This window comes from Megalopta genalis, chromosome 3, assembly GCF_051020955.1.
Source record: "Megalopta genalis isolate 19385.01 chromosome 3, iyMegGena1_principal, whole genome shotgun sequence".
NCBI classification, from domain to species: Eukaryota; Metazoa; Arthropoda; class Insecta; order Hymenoptera; family Halictidae; genus Megalopta; species Megalopta genalis.
The window spans coordinates 29,065,255-29,086,466 of NC_135015.1; the positions used below are offsets into that span (position 1 = coordinate 29,065,255).

A 21,212-nucleotide genomic window follows, 5' to 3' on the forward strand; every position below is an offset into this window, starting at 1 on the left:
ACTACCCCTTTTTAAAGACCCACGATGATCAATAATTTTCATTAGGGATTCAGGGATTATAATTATCCAAGGTCGCGGACAAAGAAAACATATAAGACTTAAAGTATGTTAATATATTTATTAACATATTAGTGTACACGTGTACACGGGATCTACATTAAAATATACAGTACTTAACAAATCATAAGTATTTATATTTCCTTCATACGATTGTATATTGTATAACAAAATATCTGAATATTATATTTTTGCACAAATAATTTGTGATATACACAACAAATTTATTGATCGATTGCAGGACTTTCTGTTGTGTTGCATAAAATCTAATGCATGTACCCACGTATTTTCATTTGCCGACAGAACATGGTCCTTTCCTGCTGTTACGATATTTTACACATAATGTATTTGTTTATTTATTTGACGATTTCAGCGGAATTCCTTTCACCCTTTGTGACAAAAGAGAAAGAAGTGAAATTTGACAAATATTTGCAGACTTAGACTAGAAACCAATACCAAAGAGTATTGGTCAAAAGTACCTATGAAATCATTAGAATACGAAGTTAGTATAATATCTTCGATAAAATGCGTTTCACATCAAGTAAAACAGTTTATTTAAGTAGTTTAACTTAAACGAAAGCGTCAACCGAAACATCTATACCGAAACGTTAAAAAGACGACGAAATGAATGATAAAGTTACGTTCAATCAACGTAACCCTAAATTACCTTAACAATTAAATCGGTCGCTAAACAATGGACATGTCAGTAAACAATAACACTCGTTGTTTCGCAGAACGAGGAAAATGCGACTTACGCCACTGTAATTCTAACCTACTCATTGTAACGACCGCAGGGAATGCGATGGGATTCAGGAAGGAGAAGAATTTGTATTGAAAATAACGGGTAACCGTGCAATCCTCGCGCATCCGACTTACAGAGAAGTCCGCGGATATAAAAACGGCTAATAAACGCAGATCTATTATAATTCGATGCGAACATGTGTGTGCGTGTACGCGCATCCTCAATACAAGTCTCGATATTCGCGATCTCTGGTTCAGATAGCGCCATCGAAGGACTTGTTAAAGGTCACACTCGCATTTTCCACGTTTGAATCATAAATTGAAGAAATGTCCGAGAAGAAGGGAAATATTTCCTAGAAATAGAATTATGTGGTCTTGGTCGAGAATGGTTACGAACGTTTCGCTGCAGAAGATCGTTAATTAAATCTTATAATTGTAAAAGGAATCATTGAATTGTTGATTGCATACAAATGTCAACGACTATATGAATAAGTAAGATAAAAAATGAGAATTCTTTGGAAGTGGTAATTGGAAGTAACATAGTTACCTGAACAGAATCTACAGGGAGTCCCAAAAGTTAATTAAAATTGGGAAATTGAAAGTCATTTGAAGTAATTTTTCCCTTAGCAAAAATGCAATTCGCGGTTTATTATTGATTTTTATATGTTTTATAAACGTTATGTAATTCTGAGGTCATTTGAAGTAACTTTATCCTTAGCGAAAATGCAATCCGCGGCTTTGTTTACGAGATATTAACGAGAAAAGGCACTGACCAATGAGAGACGAGCTTAGCTGACGCGAGGCGGCCCGGGCAACGAGCGTACGAAGTTCAGTTCCGCTCATTGGCTCGGCTGCCGTGCGCCACCTAAGCTCGCCTCTCATTGGTCAACTGTTTTTCGTTAATAACTCGTTAACGATGCTTCGGAGAAAATTTTTGTGAAGGATAAAGTTACTTCAAATGACCTCAAGATTACATAACGTTTATAAAACATATAAAAATCAATAATAAATGGACGATATTTTGTAGCATGGTTAAAAAGGCAAAGCATGCCATCAAATCTCATGACCTTGGATCAAGTTTATCGATTTATGAACGTACACATTAACAAACAATGTTTAGTACATTGTTCCTTGCACATTCCAGAACGTCAAACAATAAAAATTTACGTAAAATTTTCAAAATGACTTCTTCCAGACTTTTCGGGCCAAATGAGCCGCTTAATCGACAGCTGGCATAAGTCCAAATTGACGAGAAATCGATTTTTTACGGAAACAATAAGTATCAAAAATGCTCTTATCATTTTACACATTAATTTGCGTACACCTCGTTTAACGTTAATTAAAAATTAAACTTCGACATCATAAATAAAGTAACCGTAAAATTATCTCGAATGCTGACATAAGTCCAATCTTTTGGATTTACTCCACTGTTGTACTCGACTGTACCGGACAGTATCGTAATATAAAAACAACGTAGTCTCTGTTAAAATTAGTTCGAACTGATGACATTATAGCGAAGGTTATGAAACAGAAATTCTCAACATCAGATCATTCGTTTCTTATCGAATGATTCAGATTTCGAATGCGCGTAGAATCTGCAGCACTCCATTCATCTGTTCACGTCCTTGAAGATTGGTGTCGCCGTATGAAAACCGCCCGACGTTCCAACAAGTTTGTGGTTTGCGAAATGGAAAGGAACGAATTTTTCAATTGAATTGCCGGACCGGTCAATGACAAAGCGTAAGAAATATACGTTAGTGCAAACTGTAAATTGGCTACATACACATACAGTAGTATATATATAATATATAATATATTATTATTATATATTTTTTATATTAATATACAAAATATATGGCAATATAATATATTATATTATATATTATTATTATTATATATTTTATATATTAATTCATAAAATATATGACAATATAATATAATATATCATATTATATATACGATATATATTGTCATGTAAGCAATATAGATATATTACTATATATGATATTATATGTTATATATTATTATATATCTTATACATTAAGATATGAAATATATGGCAATATAATATATTATATTATATATATGATATACAGGGTGTCCCACAATTATTTTAACAGCCGAAAATGAGGGGTAGCTGAGGTCATTTGAAGTAACTTTTTCCTTTGCGAAAATGCAATCCGCGGCTTCGTTTGCAAGTTATTAACGAAAAACACTGACCAATGAGACGAATTGGCGCGAACCATATGGTTATCGATCGGCCGAGCGGCATGTGCGTTTACCGCTGAGTTTGACAGTTGAAGGAGGGTCTGTGTGCGGCGTCCGAATCAATGAACAAGTCACGGAGCATGAACTTTTGATATTTTTTTTACCACGTGACAGTGATAATTTCAAGAAAAACGCTATTCATCCTTATTTCAGAATGTCTGAAGAATGTTTACTAAATTCTCGGTCCCGAAATAATATGTAGTTTAACCGTGACAACCGTTTTAATTTTCTCACGTGTACCGTATGAAATTTGTATGCGATATGTACAGTGAAGATTAACAATAAGCAACCCAGTCGAAGTACATAAATGATATTTGAATTTAAATAATTCCGTGTCCGAACAGAATTCAACGAACGATGCGCAAAGCTAATTTAATAAATAATAATCGCGTTAAAGGACATAAGGGATATGTTTGTTAGAGAAATATGAAGAATATTATCAATAAGAAACTCATCCATTTAGTTGTAAATCCACTTCATGCACGGAAATGTGTGCAGGAGGATAGTGCATGGACCTCGTACAATGTATGATGAACTGCACAGCTGATCTCTATCCGACAGCGACGAACAGAAGGATATCTCCGGGCAAGCAATTTCAACGTTTACTTTCACTGCATTATCACTAAACACTGATCACTTATCAATAATATTTATGGACCAACTTTCCTGGGTTAATATGTATGGCCCTGAAAAGAGCCGATTGTTTTATGCGACGCGTTCGAAGTTCATATCGTTAAGAAAACATACCGCGTTGACGGGATGAACTGCGGAAGACTAACACGATGGCTGACAATGTTCGCGTTCGATGGGAAACAGTTGAAATTCGCTCGTAGGAAAACGAAACAATGTCGGCCATCGTGCCAGTCTTCTGCAGTTCGTCTCGACAACGTGGTACATACGTGTCGTTAACAGTGAGAACTTCGAACGCGTCGCATAAAAATATCTGCTCTTTTCAGAGCTATACATATTAACAAAGGGAAGTTCGTCCATAAATATTATTGATAAGTGATCAGTGTTTAGTGATAATGCAGTGAAAGTAAACGTTGAAATTGCCTGTCCGGAGACATCCTTCTGTTCGTTGCCGTCGGATACATGAAGTGGATTTTACAACTAAATGGGTGAGTTTCTTATTGATAATATTCTTCATATTTCTCTAACAAACATATCCCTTATGTCCTTTAACGCGATTATTATTTATTAAATTAGCTTTGCGCATCGTTCGTTGAATTCTGTTCGGACACGGAATTATTTAAATTCAAATATCATTTATGTACTTCGACTGGGTTGCTTATTGTTAATCTTCACTGTACATATCGCATACAAATTTCATACGGTACACGTGAGAAAATTAAAACGGTTGTCACGGTTAAACTACATATTATTTCGGGACCGAGAATTTAGTAAACATTCTTCAGACATTCTGAAATAAGGATGAATAGCGTTTTTCTTGAAATTATCACTGTCACGTGGTAAAAAAAATATCAAAAGTTCATGCTCCGTGACTTGTTCATTGATTCGGACGCCGCACACAGTCCCTCCTTCAACTGTCAAACTCAGCGGTAAACGCACGTGCCGCTCGGCCGATCGATAACCATATGGTTCGCGCCAATTCGTCTCATTGGCCAGTGTTTTTCGTTAATAACTCGCAAACGAAGCCGCGGATTGCATTTTCGCAAAGGAAAAAGTTACTTCAAATGACCTCAGCTACCCCTCATTTTCGGCTGTTAAAATAATTGTGGGACACCCTGTATATTGTCGTGTAAGCAACATAGATATATTACTATATATGATATTATATGTTATATATTATTATATATTTTATACATTAAGATATGAAATATATGGCAATATAATATATTATATTATATATATGATATATATTGTCGTGTAAGCAATATAGATATATTATATATGATATTATATGTTATATATTATTATATATTTTATACATTAAGATATGAAATATATGGCAATATAATATATTATACAATGCGGCATATATTACCGTATGAGCAGTATAAATATATTATAATATATATTATATTATATATTATCTATTATTATATATAATATTTGCATTACTCATGCTTATCATTACATTAACAGCCATACAACTAATTCACATTCTCACAAAAAAATGGTATAACAATTCCGTGCAATAATTGCACTTCCGCATTCGTTGCGTTACCGTTTGTTCACTGGCGAACAAAACACGAATATTATTTCCAGTTACAATGGCACAATCGCCATTCCATCGCTCCATCTTGTTCCGATAAACTAGTACATGTCGCGTCTAATTTTTCGCCCAATGTCACGCGGACAGCGCAATCTTCGGGACAGTCAGAAAAGGGGCTTGATTCACTCGTCAGCCAAGGGCCTCGAATACCCTACTGTGCGCCGCCGGTAGCCAGTGCCAGGGATCGATTATGATCGAGGGACCCTGACGAAGTAAAGCCCGTTGCCCGAATCGTTGCATCGAGCCACGCCAGGCCAGGAGAAACAGAGACGCTCGGACGCGGGACACGTGAAACCGGTTATGCTGATGGCAAACTGTTTTTCACCTTTTGCACCTCCCTCTACCTGGGCATCGCCCCTCCGTCCAGGACCGCTCACTACCGGCGATCCTCTATCCTCTAGGGCCCAGGGGACTTCTAGGTCCAGATAGCTCATCTCGAAGCCAGATTCCTGCCGTCCGTCAGCCGGTCGTCGTCCTAACGGTCGTCGGGGAGCTTCTAAATCGTCTGTCACTTTTACATGACAATCCACTGCATTCTAAGACTTTCTAGCCGGCTTATTACAGACCTGGAAGTCTGGATATTTGTTCAGCCGGCCCAGGAGAACTGGCAGCCATCGAAACACTTTTATGTCGTTCGCCGGCGAATTTTAGACGGCAACGGCTTATTATCGTTTAGGGCAGGGGTGTCAAACTCGCGGCCCGAGATGAACAGTTTTGATGTCAAGTATCAGGACGTAAACAATAATTTAACTTTACATATGTTTATTGCAATGTACTAGTCAAAATAAAAATATTTGTTTCTATGGACATTGATTTTTCTTTCTTTTTGCGGCCCACCTAAAGTTAAGCATTGTTTATTTGGCCCAAGTTAGCTTTTGAGTTTGACACCCCTGCCCTAGTGATTAGACATCGATTTACATGCTCATTAGAATCGAGCTTTGTATTAATGACTAGATCTCATTGGTCGAACCGAACAATGATTTCCAAATACGGTAAATTCTCCCTAATTCGCGCACAAAAATGGACAATTTGGGGAGAGGTGATACGATTATTCGAGCCTCGTTTTTATAGTTACCGATTGTCAACAAGTATAAACATGAGCCGCGAGAATAATCGTATCTCCTCTTCCCAAATTGTCCATTTTTGTGCGCAATCTGAGCGCGAATTAGGGAGAAATTACTGTACTCGTTTTTATAAAAGGACAAACGCTGTTTCCAACCGTAGCGGTGTGAATAATTATAGATCCAAAGTAACGTTTACAATTTTAATGATATTTAAATAAAAATTGAACGATATATCATATTTGTATATTTCTGTTTTTTATTATTTCTCTAATATAGAAATATACGAATACAACTTTTCTTCCTTAGGTTTTGTTTAAATATCTGTAAAAATGTAAAGGTTACCTTGTGTTTATAATTATTCACTTAGTCCCAAGCGATTAGGATTAGTCCCAAGTTATTAGTATTCGATTAGTCCCTTTTAGCTGAGTCATTCTGTATATTAAAAAAAAAACTTAACAAGATATCATATTTGTATATATTTCTATATTGGAAATAATAGAAAACAGAAATACACAAATAAAACCTTTTGTTTAAGTTTTCGTTTAGATATCAGTAATAATGTAAGAGTTATATGTTGAGTCTATAATTATGCACACTACAGTATATGTATATGTCGGGAAAAAAATGTTATAAAATGTCTCTAATAATTCTACCGAGAAGATCTGTTTTCTTCTTAGGCATATAATTAATTTATATTGAAGATTTTTACAGCAACCAGGATACTTATTTAATTCGTTGATGGTTGTAACATTGAGATTTATGTTCTTCCTGGACGAAAGTATTTGATATAATTGAAAAATTAATGTATCTATTAACACCCCTGGTTTAGGATGCTTCGAACACAATTACCATATCTCTCTGAAGTGTCCGCGAGGATCTTCGATCTGTTTTCGAAGCGGCGCCGAACGGCGACGTTCTGTTATCCTCCGGGATTCAGCAGGAAATCGGACAGGGAAATGAGCGGACAGCTTATCCGAAACCTGGTTTCTAGCTGTACATCGATGCGATCGAGCGTCAGCCTCTTTCAAAGCGTTCTTCGGCGTTCAACAGGGGTCTCCTAGGTTCAGTGAGCTCATCCGAAACCTGAATTCTCGTTATCCTCGCCGCCTTAGTCATCGGTTTTTAATATCGGAATACCTCGCGGCGTTAATTCCTACGTTTCGATAAGCATGCGGCGCGAACAGTCATTCGTTTTTCGCGTGACGCAGCAATTCTTCGGCAATTAACTATAATTAACCGTACCCAGTGCGCTGCGTAACGAGTAGGTGGATGACAAAAATCGGAAATCAATTCTTTTTATTCACATAGCCGTATCTTAATTAGAATCTTGATCGTATTTATGTTCGGTGAACTCGATTTTTAACAAAATTTTGGACATAAAATGATCGAGTGAATATATTGGTGGGTAATATAGTGATTGGGGAATATTGAATGATATTAAATGATAATTAGAAATAATTTATCGCTGTGATTTCTTCGAGTATTACTTGTTACTATTTGTTTTCTTCCCCTGTTATTTATTTATGTTCGAATGTATTTCAAAATAATATATATCGGTGAGTAATATAGTAATTGAGGAATATATACATTTTGAAACACATTCGAACAAGATAACAAGATAAGAAACAATTAGTGACAAGTAATGTTTAAAGAAATTACAGTGATAGAATATTTTAATTATCATTTAATTTTTAACGTAATTTGTGACATAAATTAGTCGATGACTAATATGATAATTGAGAAATGTAACTATACATTTCGAAATATATTCCATCATAAATAAATGACAAGATAATAAACAATCAGTGGCAAGTAATATTTAAAGATCAAATATTATTAATTATCTTTTACTTTTTAACATCGAAGAAATCGGAAGCTCTTTGTTAGGCAAAATTAGATATTAAAACGTATACCAAATTAAAGTAAATAGAAGAAACTAATTGTTACGAAAAATATAAAAAAGATCGATACATTTCGTTTCTTTATAATCGTTGAGTTGAAAACTGCAACAAAAATGTAATGTGATATGATCAATTGATCAATACACTTTTACTGTTATTTATACTTAATCAATAATTTTTCTTTTTAATGATCCATTCATTGTATGGATTTTCCTAGAAATCTCATCAATAACTTTTTCTATTCTATTAAATTATAATTACTTTAAAAAAGCCGGATTAACTTTTTATTTAATTTCTATTTTAACCTCATTTACCATATTAGTCGCGGATTTTTATTCTCTTATCATAATTATATAAATATTATTCTTTTATTTAGTCTGTGGCTAAAATTAAGTCTTTACTCTACAAATTGTTGAATAAATTTGATCATAAAAGAGATATCATATAGGATAATATTACCTATACCAGTTTTTATAAAAATTATTCCATTAATTATATTTATTTCTCTAATTCAATTAAATAAATGAGTTACAATTTTTCTAATATTAAGAGGATTCATTTCTACATTAATTGCTTTTAATACTAATTCATGTTTTCTTTTATTAGATTATTCTTCAATATACCATACAAGATTTATTATTATTGCATCTAATTCAAATACTTATGTTATATATTGATATTTCTTTTTTCATACTTTAACAACATTAATAACGTTACAAATTTTAAATAAAAATAAAATTTTTCATAAAAAAAGAATATATTATTATTCTTAACATATAGTTAAAAATAATAATGTTATTCTTCTCTTATTATCTCTTTATATGTCTCTATATGTTATTCTTCTATTATTATTAACTATATGTTTATAAATATTCGATTTCTTTTTATTGTATTCGTGCGACGACTACATAGAATCTTTTTCTTCTTATTTTATCTTTTGTAGCAGAAGGCTTTTTACCCTTATGAATGAATGAATGAATGAATGGATGAATGGATGAATGGATGAATGAATGTATAAATAAATAAATAAATAAATAAATAAATAAATAAGTAAATAAAAATAAATTATAACTCATCCATAACTATAAATACATCAATTTTGAAATATAACAATTGAAACAAAATATCTTTAACTTATTTACAAAAAAAAAACACACAAATCAAATAACTTATGTAAATATACAACAAAATTTCACTTCGAAAATATTGACTACGTGTTACGTATCTTCTCACCTTCGTCCGTTGTTTGTGGAAGCGAGTACGAAATTTTAGAAACCGATTTTTTCATTTTCGGACGCCGACCGTCGCGCAGCGCGACGAAAAGAATGTGGCAGCCGATTCCTATCTGGCAGTCGAAGATTGAAATTGTTAGCGAAGTTCCCCGGTAACGGCACTTCACCGTCGTTTTCGTGTTTCTCAATTCGCATGTTTCCCGCATGCTGGAAATAACGTTATTTTTACGGCATTTCGATGCGGCTCTGTTCATCAGGGAACCACGACAAGCGGCTGCATAAATCAGTACGTCGGCGAACCGAAAGCCGCGAAGATTCATCGATCTTTCAACAATAATCGACGCTGGGCATTCGATGTTTACGAGCGTTTAAAAATGTACGCGACCGGCGGCACCGATAAATTCGTGTACATATTTGTATTTCTGTGTATTAATAACGGATCAACGGCGATCTATTCTTAACTGCAGGACCGATCGATCGATCGGCGTTCCGCTTTGAACGTAAACCCAGCACGGGGGAAAGAGGAACGCCGCGATTCCAGGCATAATTATCGCACGCCGCAAATACACAATAGCAGGATATTAACAATTATCTATAGTTTGTCAGAACCTATGAAAGCCGTACAATAGCTTTTACTAGTCGAAAGTTGTGAGAGCTGTTCTCGTTTCTGTCGCGACTTCCAAACGTATCGGAATGCTACTTTTCTTTTCCCGGCCGATGTCTTTCACGAACGATCACGATGATATTGTTGGCCCGTTCGCCGGCCTGTTGCGTTTGACGACGCATACTTATGAATGATAATCGTCGCCGGAGATCATTCGCAGATTACGGGCCTCTCATGCATTAATGCAACGCGCGATCCGCGTAAGACCGCCGACGAAGAAGCGTTCGATCACAATTTGACTTTTCAGCACTTCGATCCCCGACTCGAGCTAACTGCACTTTCTTTTGAAATTGACTGTACGATACTCCTGTAGATCGACTGTACAGAACTTCTGTGCAATAAGGATTCTTGCGTCATTTAAAAAATTGTGCGACCGACGTTTTCAGGCTATTCTCAATTCTACCAAATTGTCCGTTGACTTGAATACCAAAAATGGACAATTTGAGAAGGGAATGTGTTCTTAACTGACAATTAAACAAAAGAGTGAGATAGAAGATTATAGAAGGATGTCTGTCGTATTATATTGTTACAAATCGCGTTGTATGAGAAATCGTGTGACGGTAAATTCTGCCAAATTGTCCCTTGGCTTGGAAACCAGAAATGGACAATTTGAGAAGAAAAGGAAATAAGTTCTTAGCTGACGGTTAAACAATAGAAATAAGATACAGGCAGGTGATACAAGATTACAGAAAAAGATCTGTCGTATCATATTGTTATAAATCGCGTTGTACGAGAAATCCTGTTACAGTAAATTTTCCCAAATTGTCCCTTGGCTTGGAAACTAAAAATGGACAATTTGAGAAGATAAAGAAATGAGTTCTTAGCTGACGATTAAACAATAAAAATAAGGCACTAGTGAATGCTACAAGATTACAGAAAAATATCTGTCGTATTATATTGTTATAAATCGCATTGTATGAGAAATCGTGTTACAGTAAATTTTCCGAACTGTCCCTTAACTTGGAAACCAAAAATGAACAATTTGAGAAGAAAAAGAAATGAGTTCTTAGCTGACGATTTAGCTGACAAGAATAAGTTCTTAGCTAAGAACTTATTCTATTTTCTTTGTATTTTCTACAAAGAGGTTTACTCGTAAATACTAAACAAATAAATTAATAATAATAATAATAATAATAATAATAATAATAATAATAATAATAATAATAATAATAATAATAATAATAATAATAATAATAATAATAATAATAATAATAATAATAAAAGAAAAGGAATAGAAAACGAACAGCTAATTACACAGGAACGAAGACGTTAGAAAGTAACTTTGAACGATTCGAACAGTGATTAACGATAGATACTACGAAAATGTCATCCCGGTTTCGTTTAACTAGTTGTAATAATTGGGTAAAAATTAAGTGCATTTAGAAACGTCAATGTATTATTTGTAATCTATTAAGATGATTAGCGAAAACATTAAAAGAATTAAAAAATGTCAACGTATTACTTTTAATCTATCAAACTGATTAAAGAACGAATAAACTTGCTATTTAGTTTCTATTTCTCGCAATTGACAATCTTTAGTTTGCATAAAAATCTACTTATTAGTCTAACCATTTATTTAATTCAATCACCGAAAACTAACCAAGAAGGCGCCATCAAAATACACCGGGTCAAGATGACCCGGCAACCGCAGGCCGATGATTAGTACATGTCCAAATCAATAAATTTATTCACCGACTTCCGGTGACAGTGCCTTTATAATATCAATAATCGCGGAATAAAAATCGAATAAAAATTCGCCGATGTGCTACGCTAAACATTAGCACTATTACAACAACAAAAAACCTCCAAGAAAGTTCCGTTCGCGCTGCAATCATTTCGCCGCGGCGTTCGATCGCGGAAACGGAAAAATCGATTTTCACCGCGGCGAGCTTGAAAAACCATGATAATTTCCTCAATCGCGGCGGTCTCGTCCCGATTTCTGCGGGCGCGCGCACGAACCGGGACTAATCGCCGAATCCGCGGAGCGTGTTCGCGCGGCGCGTTTTCTCCGCGCGAGCAAATAAAATGAAGTCGTTTCGCGGCGTGAAAGCCGGCGACGTCGGTGTGTGTCCGCGGCCACCTTGACACGATCGACTCGTTCCGGCTGAATTTTTCCCTGGCGTCTATTCCGAGCCTCTTATCGCATACCTCGCGGATTTTTCAATCGGCCGGGTACGGGTTTTGCCTGCTGAAAGACGCGCGAAGTCATTTGCATCTCGCCGAAGGGTCAAGGATAAAACCGCGGCGACGCGACGCGACGGGACGGTGCGGCTCGCCGCCGCGGCGGACGCGCTGCCGGCTTCTCCGGGAGCACCCATGGTGCCCCATAGGGTATTTATCTCGCGGTAATATCGTCCTGGCGAATAATAATACCGATCAACCGGGAACAGGAAAAGGCCTTCGGCTATGACACGGTCGTCGTACGGTCGTCGCGCGGTCGTCGGGCTCGTTTTTCTCCCGGCGATCACCTTATTAACCAATAAAGCAAAAACAATCCTGGATCACGTCGGAGGAACTCCTCGATTAGCATCATCGCTGGTCGCGTCGGACTCCGCAGGAAAACGCTTCCGGTTATCAACGTCTTGCTACTGAAACGATCTCCGAGGATGGTACTTTCCCACACTCTTAATTATCGTCGTTAGGGAACCGATCGAGCAGGGCCGTTGTCAGCCCGTTGCATAATCTCCGTCCTTCGTTCTTGCACGGACCATCGATGGTTTACATTCGAACGTAATGGTTTACGTTCGGACCCGGACTGGAAAAGTCGACGAACGAGTGTCAAGTTTCTGGCAATTAAATTCAATCTTCGCATGTTCCGTCGAACGCTATGGAAAAACTAACGTGTCTGGAGAAGGAAGACCGTAAACAATATGTTGAAAAAAGGATAAATGATCGGAAGAATGTTCAGTTATATTTTATCAGAAAGGTTTGACGTTCGAGGATTGAACAGCTCAGAGTGAAATAGTCGAACAAATCTTAATCCTCTATCGCAAAATGTTCAATGGTTTGAAAAGCTAAGCAAAATTGCAAATTGTAAATATATGTAATCGTGATATGAGTATACAGGGTGTCCCAAAATTATTGTACAAGCGAGAAATGGGGGGTTCCTGAAGTGATATAAATATACAGGTTGTCCAAAAATTATTGTACAAGCGAGAAATGGGGGGTTCCTGAAGTCATTTGAAGTAACTTAGCGAGAAACCTTGTTACGGTTTCATAAAATTAAGTTCGAAATATATATATATATATATATATATATATATATATAATTTAATTATGTATATAATTGTATATATAATTAAATTATTAAAAAAATTATTTACCCCCCAATTGTATATATAAATAATTTTTTTAATAATTTAATATATATATATATATATATATATATATATATATATATATATATATAAATCGAAGTTTTATAATTAAATTATTAAAAAAATTATTTATATATACAATTATATACATAATTAAATTAATAATAAAATTAATTTATATATATACAATTTTATATATAATTAAATTAATAATAAAAGTATTTTATATATACAATTTTATATGTAATTAAATTAATAATAAAAGTAATTTATATATACAATTTTATATGTAATTAAATTAATAATGAAAGTAATTTATATATGCAATTCTCAGTATAATTAAATTAATAATAAAATTAACTTATATACAACATTGTATATATAATTAAATTAATAATGAAACTAATTTATATATAAAATTCTATATATAACAAAATTATGTATAAAATTTATATATAAATTTATATAATAAAATTCTTATATTCCCTATCGGCTTCTCAAATTGATTCAATCTTCTGTAACTGTCCTAATACTTTCTTGGGGGTGGGGGGGGGGGTGGGTATATATCAATCGTCGGTGATTTTAACGTTAAATAGAGAAATAAACTTCTACCCTGTTATCAACAATATTTCAACACGAAAGTAAAGGTTTGCATACAATGAGTATAAAATGTCTGCCTCGCTTAGGAATTTATTAGCGCCGAACAAGTGCTAATCAACGTAGCTGTGAAATAAACCGTAGTGCAACGGGTTAACCAAGGAAAGTTACTGTAGTCCCCGTACTAACAACGAGGGAACGGTTCTTGAATCCCAGAAAGAACGGGTTAACCCGCGCGGAATGGGTCATTATTAAGTAGGAGTCACGGAATCTAATCCGCTGTCTGAGGCGGTGCACAATAAAAGAAATTGAAACGATAATTAATCACCCCTTCCGTTTCGTGTCAAACAATTGCAAATCGACGTCCCGGTCACAATACGTTATAAAGCATTCTTCACCCATTATTGTCTCACGTACAAAGCAATCTTGTTCTTTCACACCCACACACACGCGCGCGCGCGCAACATTCGTGCTGTCTATAATTATCGAAAGTGTAACTTTCTATACATTAGTAATAAATTGTCTTTGTATTATTTAGAATTGATTCGTGGATAAATTTAATCGATTAGCACGGAGGGATAATTATAAACAAAAAGTTTATATTCTGCAGTCAAAAGTTACTTTAGCGAGAATTGTCGAGTTGCATTTCATGAGTTAGAAACGATTATTAAAAACGGAAACCGATTGCAATTATGGTTATAATCAGAGTCGGACGTTATTCGAATAACTTTTTATCTAGATAACTATTAGGATGAAATAAATAATTGAGTAATATTTGTTCGCGAACAAGTTACTATTGTCTTATTCGCGAATAGTTTATCAAAGAAATAATTTATTTTCAAATAGTTCATTCTTGAATAGTTCATTCGCGAGTAAAATGTTATTCGTTTTTGCGAGTAAAAATAATTTATCTCTACGGCATTATATTAGGTCATTTCACGCGAAATCGGACACCTTAGATTTTTCAAGTATGTCTGAAAATAAATTTAAGTATGTTATGTTGTATATTTTATAATAAATTTAAGTGTGCCGTAGTCTTTTTTATCGACATATGAATAAATCTCGAAGGATTTTTCAAAAATTACATAATTAATATTATTATATATTATATTATTATATTATAATTATATTATTATGGCTATGTGTGCATCTGAAGAAATTCATGATTGCTACCACGCTTCTTATTTACATATTTCTTGCTCACTGACACATCATATTAACAAAGATGTGTCCAAATCAACCCTTAATTATTCTCATATCGGTAACGTAATTATGTAATTCGTGTATTAATTATGTGTAATACATATAATAATATAATATTATTATATTATATTGTTATATTATTATATATATATTATACATAACTAATACATAAATTACATATTCTAATATTATTATATTATAATTATTATATTATTATATATATGTATATTATACATAATTAATACATAAATTACATAACTACGTTGTCGACATGAGAATGTCAAGGGGGTCATCCTGTACAATATCGGTGTGGGCAATAGTATCGTTGGCTTTCAGTTGATCATATCTCTGTTAGTATGATGTGCCAATGAGGAATAAATATGTAAATAAGAAGCGTGGTGGCAATCATGGAATTTCATCAGAAATTCGTCATTCGCGTATCACACGAACAAAAATGTTATTCTCAATCGAATAATCATTTCTCGCATAAATCTAGTCACTCGTCGTTCGCGAATAAGGAATTCTCAATCGAATAAGCTTATCTCGCATAAATGAAGTTATTCGTCATTTTCGCGAATAACGAATACAAATTTTGATGCGGGTTAGTTTTGATCTCTGATCATGAAAAATATGTCGATAAGCGCACCATTACCTTGACAGACCGATTCGAAGAATCGGAGCAACAGAATCAGCCAGTATTTCGAATCAGTACACAGTGTTGCGGTTAATGCTAATTAGGTAGAGGAAGCTCATAATTTAATTTCGTTAAAAATAGATGCTAGTCATATGATGCAATGTTGTACAATGTAACACAAGAGTATTAACGTTTCTCCGTTGGTATTACTTCTAAAATCGGATTTACCGACACTAATTAATTAGCATTTTAATACACGTTGTATTAAATTTCTTGGAGCAATTTTTACAAGCTTTTATTAACACTTTGACGGCCGCAGCAAACATCTCGAAAGTTTCATAAAATTAAAGTATTTTATTCAATGAAATATGTAGAAAAATTTGCACAGCAAATTTATGTGACATACATTACTTTTTCAACATTTTTACTTACTCATTCGAATCTTAATAAAATTAAGAAATTATAATGCACAAGCGTAGAAAAATTAATTTTCGCGAAAATTAAATTTTAAATAACTCTGTTACCCACATGTGGGTGTCGCGGCAGTCAAAGTATTAATAATGTAATTATAATACACTTTTTTAATAGTGCAATTCTGATATACCTTATTAACCCTTTGCACTCGCCGCCATTTCATGCGAATCATTTCACCGTGAATCTAAACTAATTTTTCTGACTTATTCTTTCTGACTTATTATTAATTTCTTACTAAGTACTTACTACACTTAATTACTAATTATTATTAATTTCTTATTAATTTCTGACTTATTATTATTATATTTCTATTTTACGTGAAAATTTTATATTGTCACTCGTACAACAATTGCACTTTTAACAATTCCTGAAATCTAAACCTCGATTGTATATAAATTATCTTGAAACGTGATATAACAATTTTAGTGGCGTCTCGGAGTCGCCACTCGAGCGCGAAAGGTTAATAATATAAACAGGATAAATTTGGTTAAAGATATAATTATGGCACATCCTTCAGAAAGCTACGCTGAATCGATTTTTATAATTTAAGTTCTCGTGAAGTCACGTGTACGCGACCTTCGGTCGTCAAAGTGTTAAGATTAACGTGAACTGATATTAATAAAAGAAGTTTCCCATGTATTTTTCTATACCTTAAAATAAATTTTTATAATGCAAACTATCGGCGTAGGTTCCATGTGAATTTTAATATGCGGCAATGTGCAAGAATTAACAATATTATTGTTTCTAGCGACAATGATTGCTAGTTCACGAAGGGAATTTGTTGACGTTTAAAACAATTTTAAGAAAAACAATCGCCTCGACGAGATATATCAATACCATATGAAAACATATAAAAGTCAAAAATATGTAAATCTGTTATTATTTATTTCATATAATTAGTCTGATGAGAACGTAATTTCATCTACCAAGGAAGAATCTACAAATTCAGTTTAAACAAGAATCTACAAATTCATAATACGAATTTATATTTAATACGATTCAATATAATCGTATTTTATTTCACCTCATTCGATGATTTCGCAGTAAACATTAACACTACATTTACAAAACCCGTCAAAATGACAGGTCACTAATTTTTTCATTTACGATTATTCACATCGCAAAGCTACATTTACGAGTTGTTTATTCAATACACGCGTTACTCGCATCAGATATTACAATAACCACAATAAATGCCTCGATGAAAACCACAATAAATGTCTCATCGTTGCTTTGATAAATAATATACATTTCATAACATTTCATAACATTTATTAATTTACAATATAAAACATCTGTTCCCCGCGCTCCGTAAACCTAACACGAGTACACCATTTTCGTAAACAAACGCGTTTCGCAACGCGGAACAAACGCAGCGCACACGAAAACCAAACTATAAACGCATTCGTTTATTACAATAAAACCACAGGCGTCACGTGACACGCGGCGCGACCATAGAACGCGAATCAGGCCAAGTTCGCGGCACGAGCCGCGACGCCGTGGAGCCGCGCTCGGTTCCAAGGAACTTCCGGCGCCTAACCAATCCCCGTGGTCGTTGTTGTTGCAGACGCAGCGGCTTGGCACGTCAGCGTGAGTCGAATCGGAGAGAGGGACAGTGTCTTCGGATCGATACGCAGCCGGTCTAGGGACAGTAGTCCAGAAGATGTTGCAAAGCTGCAACGGTGGCGGGTCGAGATGCGCCCGGCGCGCCCTTGTCTTCGTGTTCGCCTGGGGGCTGGTGATGATCGCGGCGGTGCAGTTCCGGCACGTGGAGAACAGCCTGAGGGAGTCCCCGACGGCCGATGAGACGGCCGGCGACGTCCTGGTGGAGGACGCGTACCGTCGCCGAGACGAGCCGGTGAACCATCGCGGCTCCTCGAGCCTCGGCCTGTCGCGGTACCTTCTGCAAAGGTCGCCGGCGGACGCCAGTTTCTCGAACTCGGCCGGGTCCGGCATCCTGACGACCTTGACCACGCTGCTGAACGGACCGACGAAGAATCCGCTGGACCTGGAGCCGATGCTGGACAAGAGGCCGGCTAAAACGGAAGAGGAGCTGATCCGAGAGATCGAACAAAGGCTGCCGAGCCTTCCTCTGGCCTACTGGAGCAAGAACAACAAGTACTCCGGCGGTCAGAGCAAGTCGAAGAGCAACGACAGCTGCTCGAACCTGAAGTATCCCTCTATCTACGACATAGAGTTCAACAACGTCTACTGGCAGACGATGAGGACCAGCAACGGGACGTTCCAGTTCTTCGGCGCGTTCTACGACAGGCGCAAGCTGTCGAGGATCGGGCCGGCGATCAGGATAGTGGGGATGATCGACCGGATCGAGCCCACCGTGAAGACCCATTGCCAGCTGTGGTACGACGGGGAGAGGGAGCCGAGGGTGGTCGAGACCTTGGAGTACAAGTACATCTGGTACCCGAAGTGGGGCAACTACAAGCAGGGCATCTACCAGCCCTACGTGATCGCCTGCAAGGTGCCCCAGTCCCACTGGCTGAAGGGGCCGCCGGCCTCTGTCTCGATGGTCGAGAAGCCGTGCGACACGCCCAGCAACAACCTCCGGGTGATCTACAACAAGCCCGAGCGCAAGAAAGACTTCGCGGTCTGCGTGAAAGGCCTGGACTTTCTTCACGAGGACCTGTCGGTCAGGCTGGTCGAGTGGATCGAGCTGATCACGCTGCTCGGCGCCGACAAGATCTTCTTCTATCAGCTCCAGGTGCACCCGAACGTGACCAAGGTGCTCGACCATTATCAGAGGCTGGGCAAGGTGCACGTCACACCGTTGACCCTGCCCGGCGGCCAGCCGAACGTGCCCGCGTTCCAGCACATGTACCTCACCAAGAAGACCAACCACAAACGGCAGAACGAGCTGATACCCTACAACGACTGCCTCTACAAGCACATGTACGAGTACGAGTACATCGCGTTGCTGGACGTCGACGAGGTGATCATGCCGGTCAAGGACGCCACGTGGCAGGACCTGATGAAGAGGGTGCTGAACAAGGCGTTCAAGATTAGGAACGAGACCAGGGCGTCGTACAACGTCAGGAACGTCTACTTCCTCGACGACCTACTGCACTCCCATGGGTTCTTCAAGGACATACCGAAGTGAGTAGGGTCTCGACTTTCACGCGGCGCGGTTTAGCGGTCGAGCGGAGCCGAGCGGAGCCGAGCCGAGCCCGGCCGTTCGGGACAGGGAAGAGATAAATTCGTGACCTCCGGCGAGCCACAGCCTTCCGACGCCATTGTCGCGTTACGTAACGTGTTAATGATCCCGGCTGAATCACTGGCTGCCGGTGATCGCGCGCTTTTATGGAAAATCGTTTTATGGCTTCGGCTGTTTTCGGCGTGGCCGCCGGCTATGCTGCTCGAGTCTGGGGCTCTCGGATGATCGGCTGATCTTGGAAGTTTCGGTCAAGATTGGTAGCGTTCGACGGTGTCGGGGATTAGGATCGCAGTCTGCTCCGAGTGGCGGAGAGGAGACCTTGGGAATGGGATCGGATGATGCCGATGGATTGCCAAAGGAATTCATTGTTATTTTCTAATCTCATTTGTGAGGTTTTCGGTTTGCTACTCTGCAGCATGCTCCTATTTTTACTGTAAAGGTCCTAGCCGAATATATTAGGGGGACCGGAAAGTAATGTCGTTTCTGCGCATGTCAGTATCCCTTTTTTTGCGGACTAATTTTTGCATACTAAAAATTTGCATATTAAATGAAAAAAGGTTGCTGATAATGAGGGTGATTACATCTCATTGAAAATAAAAACTAGGCAAAAATTTGTCTGTTTGAATTTAATGTAAACACAAACGACATAACTTTCCGGTCCCCCTATAAGTATGGTAAAAGTGCCCTTCAAGTATGATTGAACTTAGTATGCACTGTTCGATAGGTTCTCCAAAGGAAACCTTTTCTTCCAAATGGCTGCTTGGTATAGTTATTATTGGGGTGGTTACAGGGTTGAACGCGATTTACAGTTTCAGTTCTCCTATTTCTCCTATTCTATTCGATGGAAAATTATGAAAACATTTATGAGGATTCTATCGCATCAAATACACATTCGAGAATTTTCTCAGATTTTTTGGTTGCAAAAACGATTTTTACACGATCAAGAAGGGTTTGATATGCCGATCTTCTGTTGAGATTGTAAAGAGTTCGCTATTATGTTTTTATAGTGTGTTGTCTATTGTTATAGTTGGTAACATATAATTTTGTCAGGTTTTCCGAAATTGGGTTACGTGACTAAAAAAATGGAAAATGATTTTTTCTTCGTTTACGTTTTAGAATGCAAAAAAGTGACATACTAACGCATTCAAAAAACGTAAACTGTGAAAATATAAAAGTGGTCATTATTTCACTATTATTATACATTATATACTATATAATTATTATATATTTACTTGATTACATATAATTAAATAAATAATTATAAATAATTATATAATTATTATATATTATATATTATACATTGTCGTCACTATTTCAACATAAAATCGGCAATTTAAATGTATCTTGACTTTTTAAAAATCGGTCTTGCCATCGAAAATTCTGAAAAAATTCTCAAATATGTCTCAAAGGGGACAGAAGCCTCATGATTGTTTTGATAATTTTATATATATATCAATAATTATACTATATATATTATATATATTATTAATTAGCGTATACAACTCCACATCGTCTCGGAAGTACTACCGCCATACTTATTTAACCAGACCCTTTAAATAAATTCACTTCTCTCATAAATTCGCATAAATAAATTAGCTCCTAAAAAGTCCGGTCATCCTAAAAGAAATCGTCCCTGCCCGAGAAGCAATTCTTCT

General features: G+C 36.4%; 1 protein-coding gene across 2 annotated transcripts in view; it reads left to right on the forward strand.

Annotated features, from left to right (window-relative positions):
• LOC117222048 (uncharacterized) overlaps positions 1-21,212 on the forward strand; it is a 63,559-nt gene that overhangs the window by 31,903 nt on the left and 10,444 nt on the right. For both annotated transcript variants that reach the window (XM_033473512.2, XM_076520525.1), the window contains exon 2: positions 17,956-19,499. In XM_033473512.2, the coding sequence (XP_033329403.1) occupies positions 18,052-19,499 (1,448 nt within the window). In that variant the 5' untranslated portion in view covers positions 17,956-18,051. The remainder of the gene's footprint in view (positions 1-17,955; positions 19,500-21,212) is intronic.